We start from the raw sequence: 11,062 nt of genomic DNA on the forward strand, positions 1-11,062 counted from the left end.
GCCGCTTGGCAGGCAGGCAGTGCGGCAGAGGAAACAGCAGTGTGCTCCTCTAGGTCCTCCCCAGCCTCCAAGGGGGGGGGGGGCCCGGTGCCGGAGTTTTCTCTCTCCTGCTCCTGTTGGGATGCGATCACCCAGGTTCCTTCAGGAGCAGGAGAGAGAGAGAGACCCTGGCGCCAGGCCCCCCTTGGAGGCTCAGGCCCAGGGAATTTTGCCCTCCCTCTCAGCGGCCCTGCATGCTCCTCTCATCCCCATCTGAGTAGCCCCTTAGGATTTTGCTTGGAGTGGAGGAGGTGCCTAATGGGTGAGAACCAGAGAAGCCAGGATTCAAATCCCACTGTGGTTCCTTGTGACCTTGGACAAGTCACCTAACCCTCCATTGCCTGAGGTACAGACTTAGATTGTGACCCTCCTGGGACAGAGAAATATCCAGTGTACCTGAATGTAACTCACCTTGAACTACTACTGAAAAACTAGGCCTGAGTGAAATCCAAAATCCCTTCCCTTCCTCTGTGCTGGGCTATCCAGATTTCTTTGGCGTCTTCCATGCCACCACAGACACAGATTAAAGATGATATACTAGGAAACTAGAAGAGGCAGAAAGATTGAAGAGTCCGAGTGAGATTTCAAAATGTCAGAGCCAGGATGCTGGGAACAAACCAGGCGGGGCTAAGGGCTTTGGGAAAAGAGGTGTAAGGGGAGGGGTCTCCTTCAGCAGGGATGGAGTTAGAGAGTTAACAGATGGCTCCAGGCAGGAGGGGAGCCAGAGTAGATAAAGAAACAAACAAATGGGGAAAAAATCCACTATTTCCAGGAGACTTGGGATCAACAGCTCTGAGAATCACTGCAACAGGATTTGCAAGAGCTCCAGTAATCCTAGAAGGCAAAGCATGGCTGAGAATTCAAAACTGTTTAGACTAATTTTATCGCAAAATTCTTTTCACTATACCCGTTCATTAGAATTTGTAAGACTAAAATTTTTTTTTTGTTACATTTGTACCCGTGCTTTCCCACTCATCATGGCAGGCTCAATGTGGCTTACATGGGGCAATGGAGGGTTAAGTGACTTGCCCAGAGTCACAAGGAGCTGCCTGTGCCTGAAGTGGGAATCGAACTCAGTTCTCAGGACCAAAGTCCACCACCCTAAGGACTAGTCCACTCCTCCTTTTTTCTTTTTTTACTTTCCTTGTCTAAATTACAGTGAAGATTTCATTACAAAACATCCTTAGTCAGGATGGAGAGAGTAGCCTAGTGGTTAGAGCACCAGTCTTAACATCCAGAGCAGTGGCGTCCAAGGGGGGGGGGGCGGTCCGCCTGGGTGCACACCGCTGGGGGGTGCCATGGCGCGCGCCTGTCTGCTCCGAGTTTGCTAACTTTGCTAATTTGCTTCCTGTTCCGGGGCAGAGGGAGCTGCAGTGAACGAGCGAAGTTAGCGAACTCGGAGCCGACAGGCGCGCGCCGCGGTGTGCACCCGGGGGGGTGTCATTTCGCTGGGGGGGGTGGAGGGGTCATTTTGCAGGGGGGGGGGGCGCTGCACCCTGGGGAGGGGGGGCGCATCGGCAATCCGCCCCAGGTGTCATCCAGGCTAGGAACGCCACTGATCTAGAGGTGGCCACTTCAAAACTCACTGCTGTTCCTTGTGATCTTAGGTGAGTCACTTAACCCTCCATTGCCTTCGGTACAAAATTAGATTGTGAGCCATCCAGGGACAGAGAAATATCCAGAGTACCTGAATGTAACTCACCTTGAGCTACTACTGAAAAAGGTGTGAGCAAAATTCAAATAAATAAATAAATAATACACTTGATGTAGCCATGAACAGCAAGAGAAAACTCATAGGTGACCTCTATGCTTAGGGGTCGATATTCAAAGTCATTTAACTGGACAGGACAGGCACCTGGCCTGATACTTGTGTAGGGCTATCTGGAGATATTCGGTGACACTTACCAGTTACTGGACTTCCTTCATTTATTTCTTGACTAGCCTTCTGGAGCTAAACACTGCAATAATGTGGAAAGATCTCCCTTTAGAATGATGTCAGATGATTCTTTGTTCACGTTTAAGAGGCAGCTAAAAACAAATTTATTCCAAGAGCGTTTTCGAAAAAACTAACTGAAAGAGAGGGCCGACAAATGCATGATGTTATTTTATTTATTTATTAGGATTTATTTGCCGCCTTTTTAAAGGAATCACTCAAGAATAAGTCAAACCTAAGCAATAGACAATCACAGCAGTAAAAATATTCAAACAACAATATAAAGTATGGCATGGTATACTACTTACAATGTCAACACAATACCCAATAGAACATTTTAATTGAGAGCATAGGGTGTAAGCAAGACGGAACATATAGATAGATAAAGTAACAGGAGTTCGAAAATAAGGGACTAATTTAAAGCAGGTTGCAAATGAGGTCGGAAAGGTGATTGAACGTTATCACGGCTAGGGTAGGAGTGGATAAACATGTCCTGCTATAGTATGTGCAGCTGGTGTCATTTACTTCTTCTGTTAAAGGCCTAGTTGAAGAACCAAGCTTTCACCTACTTCCGAAGTAGCCATAGTCTTGTGTTAAGGGAAGCCTTTCAGGGAGTGCATTCCAGAGCATGGGGCTACTCCGGAGAAGGCTTGTGGGTATCACATCGTGTGATGTGTTTGTAGAGGGGTTTTCAACGTTGGTGGTGCTCAAGCATCCACAGAACTGGCTGCTATGATTGTAATGATATGGGATGGGTTCTTCATTGGCTACCAGTACAATACAGGGCTAAATTTAAAACTCTATGTCTGATCTTCAAGGCCCTTAAAGGAAATGGCCCCCAAGTACTTGAAGAACAGGATGACCCTCTACACATCTCCAAGGACACTAAGGTCCTCTCAAGGGGTATCCCTAACCAAACCCTCTCCAAAATGCATACACGATGTGATACCCACAAGCGAGCCTTCTCTGGAGTAGCCCCCACACTCTGGAATGCACTGTCCGAAAGGCTCCACTTAACACAAGACTACCTCTACTTCAGGAAGCAGGTGAAAGCTTGGCTCTTCAACCAGGCCTTTAAGAAGAAGTAACTAACTTGTTAGTTACACACACACACACACACACACAGGAGTGACACAGGTTGCACATACTGCAGCAGGACATGCTTATCCACTCCTATCCTTGCTGAGATAACGTGTAATCATCTCTCTGACTTCATGTGCAACTTTCTTTAAATTAGTCTCCTTATTTTCTAATTTTCTTATTCTCTCACCAATCTATATGTTCCATCTTTGCTTATACCCTAAGCAGTCTATTAAAATATTCTGTTACATATCGAGTTGACATTGTAAGTAGTGAACCATGCCATACTTTGTATTGTTATTTGAATATTTTTACCGCTGTAATTGTCTATTGCTTGTGTTTGATTTATTTTTACTGTTCAGCGCCTTGAGTGAATTCTTTCAAAAAGGTTGTAAATAAATCATAATAAATAAATAATAAGTAAATAAGATCAGCACAGCTTAATTACTGCATAGTGGTGGGGAGAGCAAGGGAGACTGAAACTTCCCTGAGTAGAAAACTGGCCTTCTCAGGGGCCCTTGGACTTAACCGCATATTTGTAGGGTCTGATTCATTAAGGAGCCCTTTTACTACATGGTTGCCACAAGGCGGTTAGCTTGGCAGAGTTTAAAAAGGGGTTGGATGGTTTCCTAAAGGACAAGTCCATAGACCGCTACTAAATGGACTTGGGAAAAATCCACAATTTCGGGAATAGCATGTATAAAATGTTTGTACGTTTGGGTAGCTTGCCAGGTGCTCTTGACCTGGATTGGCCGCTGTCGGAGACAGGATGCTGGGCTCGATGGACCTTTGGTCTTTTCCCAGTATGGCATTACTTATATACTTAAGTATCGCTGGCCCAACGCCAAGTGCGTGTCATTTCCAAAAATGTTTAAAAAACTATTTCCACAGGGGGTTACTCAGTAGTAATCGGGCAGTGGTTACTGCTAGGTTAGTGTGGGAACCCTTACTGCCACCTCAATGAATGGCGGAAAGGGCCTTCCCCAAAATGGCCCCACAGCAGGTGCGAACTTACTGCATGGCCAGTTCACTTTTGGTATTTTCACCCGCTGCCACATTGGGCTTCACTGTTCTGTAACGGAGTTGCATTACTGCAAGGGAAATGTATGTGAGGGCGGGGCATGGGGGCAGTGGCATAGCCACAGGTGGGCCAGGGCCCACCCACTTAGGGCTCAGGCCCACCCAACACTAGCACATGTTTAGCGGTAGCTGGTGGGGATCCCAAGCTCCGCCAGCTGAAGACTTCCCCTGATGGTAATGAAAACGCTACTCTCCATGATACCGGCAACTGTGCATTCTCACTTTTCAGTCATTTATTTATATTATTATTTTCATTTGTATCCCACATTTTCCCACCTATTTGCGGGCTCAGTGTGGCTTACAATACTTTGAGAATGATGGAAGTACAAATGGTTACAGTACGATTATGGATTGGTTATACCCTGTTTCACCGAAAGTAAGACATCCCCCGAAAATAAGACCTAGTAGAGGTTTTCCTGAATTGGTAGATATAAGGCCTCCCCGAAAGTAAGACCTAGCAAATTTTTGTTTGAAAGCAGGGCCGCCGAGAGCCGGACAAGGCTGCCACGGGCCCCCCCACACCCGAGGTCGCCGGCCCCCTCCACCCACCCTCCGTCGCTCCCGGAACTAACCTTAAACACCTCCTTTCACCTTCGCAGCAAGCAGCAGCAGGGCAGACCTCTCCTTCCTTCTGTGCCCCGCCCTTGCGGACGTTACGTCAGGCGAGGGCGGGACACGGAAGGAAGGAGTGGCCTGCCCTGCTGCTGCTTGCTGCGAAGGTGAAAGGAGGCGTTAAGGTTAGTTCCAGGAGAGACGGAGGGCGGGCGGGCCAACCCAATACAACCCCGATGTTTCCCCAAAAAATAAGACAGCCCCTGAAAATAAGACCTAGAGCATTTTGGGGGGCAAAAATTAATATAAGATAGTGTCTTATTTTCGGGGAAACACGGTAGAAGACAGAGTAAATACAGGATATCATTTGGGAGACTGCCAAGGTGGAAAGAAGCGTTTTCTCGCCAGCTGAGATCTTTTTTTTTTTGGGGGGGGGGGGAGAACACTTGGTGCCCACCTACTTCTTGCCTAGGCCCACCCAAAATCTGTTTTCTAGCTATGCCCCTGAGGGGGTGTCTCCAACTCATAGCTTGTCACACTTAAGAGTGCCCATTTATGCCTGTCATTGACATGGCATATGGGGCGGCACCCAAATGGTGGCGTGTTGATGCCAACTTATGCTAGTATTCTATGATGGTATCTTGGCGCCCAATGCCCTTAGAAAATTAGCGTTCAGCATGCAACATCAAGGCGCCTACATTGTGGCTCATTTATAGAACTGCCCCCTTGGTGAATTACATCCCAGTTGCTCAAATTTGTGCATCAAAGATGGCTAGACCACTGAGAGGGGGGGGGGGGGGGGGTAAGATTCCCCTGACCCGGCCTCCAAGGGGGGCCCGGCACCAGAAGGTTCTGTTCCCTCAGCCTGTCTCTCCTGCTCCTGTGTCGGGACCCTGTTCCTGGCACACAGGAGCAGGAGAGACTGACCAAGGAATAGATACAGGAATGTAAGGGGGCAGCGGCTGCGGGGGCCCGGCTCTGTCTCTTGGCGGCCCTGAAAGATGGCCATAAGCTGTGATCTGCTCTTTGATCGATTTTATAATTATAAAAGAATTGATGAGAGAGAGACATCACAAATTCAAGATCAAACCTGTTCTAGGACTCAGCAGTGAGGTGGTTTTAGGATATTCACAATGACTATAGTAGACTAGAGGGGGTAGATAAAGACCAGCAAGGGGGCTACAGTGGTACCTGTTGCTCTGTGCAGGGTTCACTCCTCTATGCATGGGATACATTGAAAATCTAGTATATGCAACGTATGCATTTTAAAATGTGTACTATGTTTTTTAGGATTCGACATGGAAAGCACCAGGATATTTATTCCCATGAGTTGAGCTCCCCTTATTACCTAAATGTTTGCATTCAAAATTATTTTTTTGAATCTCAACTATCCTTCAGATAAAATGATGACATGTAAGAGATACCATACTGTCACATCTTCCATTATCTATCAGACCTGAATCAAGCTAGATGAAGTTTAGGACTCGTTGAAGGCTTTTTTATTTCAAATGTTTGATGCAAGTATTGATGCTTTTAATATGACTTCTTATGCATTGGCTTTTTATTTTGTAATCTGTGCAGAGCTGGATAGGTTTGCAGCGAATATAAGTATTTTTTTTTTTTGTACTTGGTTCAAAGAGCTAGATGAAGTAACCTAGGAGTTAACCTGACTTACTGAAGATCACAAGGATTTGAACCTTGACATCCCTACTTTTTAACCTACTGCACCATCTCTATATGATGGAGAACCTGAAAACCCGACGATAGGGTCCCTACAACGGGTTACGTTTCAACGGATTTTTTTATTGATGAGTTCACATGGTAAAAAATCACAGATCATCAATATAAATCTGATAACAAATAATTCTATCACATATTAGGACTTCTATCATCAAAGTTTTTCCATTTTCTCCCTATCCCTTCCTTCTTGTCTTCTTAAATATTTATTTTATTTATTTATTTATTGCATTTGTATCCCACATTTTCCCACCTTTTTGCGGGTTCAGTGTGGCTTACAATATGAGTTAAATGTTGGAAATACAATTTGTTACAGATTGGTTATGGATTACATTTTGCAGAATTATGCGAAACAATTGAAGTGTGGTTAAGGAATGTGACACTGGAGCATAAACATTGAAACATTGGAAGGAAACAATGGGAGGGCGATAAAAAGACATAAAGACATATGATATATATCTTTCTGTGATTGAAGGTATGTGATGATACCTTTACAGTGTGTGCCTTTACAGTTACAGGTCAATTGCATAATTATTAACAAACTTCTATCTTAAACTCGGTGTGTGCTCTATGAATTAACCCAATAGTAATAGTAATGTAGTTTTTTTTCCCAGAGGATTGCTCTCCTAGCTAATAAGACACAAGATGTCCCTCCAAATATAACATGTAGTATTACCTTCCCAAAGCTATACCCCTCCCCCTCTACTCTTATGGAATCTTCTGCTTGCTTCATAGTAACATAGTAGATGACGGCAGATAAAGACCTGCATGGTCCATCCAGTCTGCCCAAGACAAACTCATATGTGTATACCTTACCTTGAATTTGTACCTGTCCTTTTCAGGGGACAGACCATATAAGTCTGCCCAGCAGTATTTCCCGCCTCCCAACCACAGTCCCGCCTCCCATCACCGGCTCTGGTACAGACCGTATAAGTCTGCCCTCCCCTATCCTCGCCTCCCAACCACCACCCCTCTTCCCCCACCTGCTCCGCCACCATTTAGCTACCTGTCCCTCTCCACCTCTATAAGTACCAGAGTGTGGGTTCTTATGCACTGCTTCAATTGGCACTTTACAGTTCTTTCTGTGGGGGGGGGGGGGTGGGGTCTCCCCATCTGTATATTCCCTAGAACAGGTTAAAGAACCCCAGATGAGCAAAGAGAAAAGAGATTTGCCTTAGCAATCCCAATTTCTATCCCTAATTTGGGTACAACCTCTGAGGTGTATCAGAATCTGAGACTGAGGCATTTCTTCCATAGTAACGTATAGTAACATAGTAGATGACGGCAGAAAAAGACCTGCACGGTCCATCCAGTCTGCCCAACAAGATAAACTCATATGTGCTACTTTTGTGTATACCTTCCATTATATTTGTGGTGAAAAAAACGAAGGTAATCAGACCCCTGTTACTCCCCTTTTAGGTGTCTGCGGGTCCTGCAAACGTTGTCCTAGAGGGAGTAACTAGATAATGAAGGCAAATGAGGATCTTTGGTCCAGTGGGATTTGGTTTTACCTGACCGTCAGCCGACAGACTTTGAGAGTGATGGTCAAAACATGCAAACAAACGGAGACACTTTCTGGTAAAATAAAACTTTTAATTGCATTGCAGATTGCTGTGCTAATTACAAGGTCTTGTTACATCCTGTGAGCCCAGCACATTCCGGCAGCAGCTGGAATTGCACACAGAGCAAAACTCTCCCACCCCAGGCAGAGGGGCAGACCCCAGGGATATATGTCTGGGGAAAAAAAACCCAGCACCATCTGTTATCAGGCCCACCACCCCGGAATTTCTGCCAGTCTGTTTAAAAGTGGAGTGCAATTAAGCGAATCCCAAAGGAGACCAAGTCTAGGGAGGAAAAGCACATTCCTGAGTCCCCTTAGCGCCTTTCACAGGTTGTAAAAGTGTGAAGGAGCCTTACATGTGGTCTGGTCCCCGGGTCTGGGACGACAAACAGGTTTGCAAAACTCTTTACCCCCTTTCTTTGAAACCCAGCGGTGGATAAGGCGCTGTTCAACTGAACAGCATCCACTGGATCCACTTTCGATCCGGATTGGACGCAGCTCAAACCCGGTTTTATGCGCATTACAGAGAAAAGGATTGAAAAAAAAACGCAAATAAAAAAAGTCAACCCAGCACAAACTGCACCCTCCCCCCCCCGCCCCCCGCAAGCTAAGCTCTCAAGAAATGCCAGAGACTTTATTATCCAAAACGCATTCGTCCTATTTACACAAATACATTCAGATTTAATCGGTGTTAATTCGTAGCGAAGCATCTTTACTTTTGCAGGAAGCGTTAATTCGGTTAGCACCTTCTACACAAGACACTCCTTCCTTAACAAGGTTAACAAGTGTCATTTTTTTGTTACAAGTGCTTGAAGAAGCCAAGTATACAAGATATGCAGGGGGCAAGGCAAGGGGGCACAGCTTTCCTGCCCTTTGCCGAGAGCTAAACAGGGATTTTACAGTCTGAAACGCAAGAGAGAGAGATTTTAGCAACCCAGGAGGCAGTTCAATTACATTTGGTGAAACCTTACCTCACCCTATTTGAAAGCCTTAACCCCAGAAAGAGGGGCCCTGGGTCTTAGTCAGTGTACGTACAGATAGACGTGTATTAAAATAGTCCTTATCTGGCGACTTTTACTCCCAGATTTTGTTTTTTGCACAGCTGCAGTCACTTATATTTCAGACTTTCTGATCCTGGGGCTTCTCCAGCCTGGAACAGAGTTTGAGTTCATGACCCACAAATGTCCTGCTCTCAACTCAAGAATTCAACTGCTTAGTTGCCTCTTTTCTTGACAGTCACTCCTACACTTTAGTTGCCACTGAGGGGATTTCGGATTCTGAGTCTGGACGCTCATGGTGGATGAGATGTTGCTGATCTGGCTGTGGAGAACCTTCTTGAGCCCCAACAGGAAGAAGCACTGAGACCTGAACCTTAAGTCGAAGAAAGCATAGAGGAAGGGGTTCAGGCAGCTGTTGATGTAGGCCAGGCAGGTGGCATAAGGGTGAAGTCGCAGGATGAGACTCTGGAAAGTGCAAGAGATGTCCACCACCTCCAGCTCGCTCAAGAAATAGATGGTCTTCAGCAAGTGGAAGGGCAGCCAACAGACCGCAAACACCACCACCAGGGTGACGATGATTGAGGAGCCGCTTCTTCTTCTGGTCTTCCTTCTTCACGTTTTGGAAGTGCACGGTGACTTTGCACCCTATGAAGCAGTAGAAGACAGTCATAAGCAGCAGGGGTAAAAGGAAGCCCAGGACGGTGGTGAGGATGCTGAGACCACCCATCCAGAAGTGCTCGTTCTGGGGGCTGGAGATGCTACTGAAATCCATGTCACAGACGGTCAGGTTGCCCGGTCTTGGGTGTCCCGGAGCAGTAGGGCAGGCAATGCCAGCAGGCCAGCCAAAAGCCAGATGATGGCCAAGGAAGCCAACATGGTGGCCCGGGAACGCAGCCGGCTGCTGGAGAGCGAATGGACGATGGCCAAGTAGCGGTCAAGGCTGAGGCAGCTGAGGCAGAAGACGCTGGCAAACATGTTGAGCAGAACCAGGTAACTACTGAGCTTGCACAGGGCTGATCCAAAGGGCCAGTGGAACCGGAGCGCTGTGTAGGCTGCCCACAGCGGCAAGGTGACCACGAAAGCCAGGTCTGCCAGGGCCAGGTTCCCAATGTAGGTGTCAGCCGGTCTCCTCCTGGGCTTTGCTCTCCAGACCGTGAAGATGACCACTCCGTTGCCAGAGAGTCCTAGCACGAAAACCATCATGTAAAGGATGGGCAGGAGGGAAAAGGAGATGGGCCAGTCCGAGTCATCGCAGTGCTCAAGGAGACCCGTGTCATTCAGCCCGTCTAGATAATAATAATCCTGGGGTCCGGTCCTGGAAAGTACTCCATTTCTCCCATTGCCTTCCAGTCTAGCAAGTCAGAAGAAAACTAGCTGAGCTGCTTTCTCTGGGTCCCTTTAAAGTATCGCCTCTCCCACCCCTTAAACAACAAATGAGAGCCAAAGACACCACTGACATCCATCAGTGTTACCTCAGTCCCTCCTCTCTCCTTAGACCCTGCACTGCCATCCCTCCCGTCTTTCAGCCTTCCCAGTCCTCCTGGTTTTGCCCAGGTCAGCCTCTCACCGGTTTTAACTCACTACTCGAGCAGAAAATACTCAGGGAAAGAAGCTGAAACAAATGGAAAAGGGGAGGGCTGGGTCATTCGTCCGTTTTCCTTCTGTATTCAAAGCCACAGACTTACTTTACACCTATGAGCAGGGAGGGATCTTCAGCCCCACCCACCCCGTGAGATGACAGTCTCTCGATCGATGTGAATATAAACAGAGAATCAGAAAATTCCTTCCAGCAGCTTCGAATTCCTGGCCTTAGTCCATTTGCTGCATGCATGGAATTCTGCTCCGAGGGATTTAAAGGACACGATTAAAGATGGGGGTTTTTTTTTAATGGTTTATTTTGCTGAATATTTTTGATATGAAGGATCGTTCTGGCTTTCTCGAGTTTGGGGTGTCGGTTCAGCTCAGTGCAGGAGGGGAGCTTGATCTGGTGTTTTCTTGGTTGTGCTAGAGACACCCAGGGTTTTTTGAGGGGGTACTTGGGGTACTGAGAACGGCACTTTTCCATTGTCTGCTAAAATTGAG

The 11,062-nt window shown here is 46.7% G+C and overlaps 1 protein-coding gene across 1 annotated transcript; it reads right to left on the reverse strand.

Moving 5' to 3' along the window:
- Positions 1-9,113: 9,113 nt before the first annotated feature.
- LOC115479916 (apelin receptor B-like) lies at positions 9,114-10,490 on the reverse strand. Its single transcript, XM_030218242.1, is given in 5 exon segments — positions 9,114-9,259; positions 9,262-9,560; positions 9,562-9,775; positions 9,778-10,331; positions 10,453-10,490. Coding segments are annotated over 5 exon segments (1,140 nt in total). The 3' UTR covers positions 9,114-9,224.
- Between the last annotated feature and the right edge of the window lie 572 nt (positions 10,491-11,062).

This window comes from Microcaecilia unicolor, chromosome 11, assembly GCF_901765095.1.
Source record: "Microcaecilia unicolor chromosome 11, aMicUni1.1, whole genome shotgun sequence".
In the NCBI taxonomy this organism is placed as follows: domain Eukaryota; kingdom Metazoa; phylum Chordata; class Amphibia; order Gymnophiona; family Siphonopidae; genus Microcaecilia; species Microcaecilia unicolor.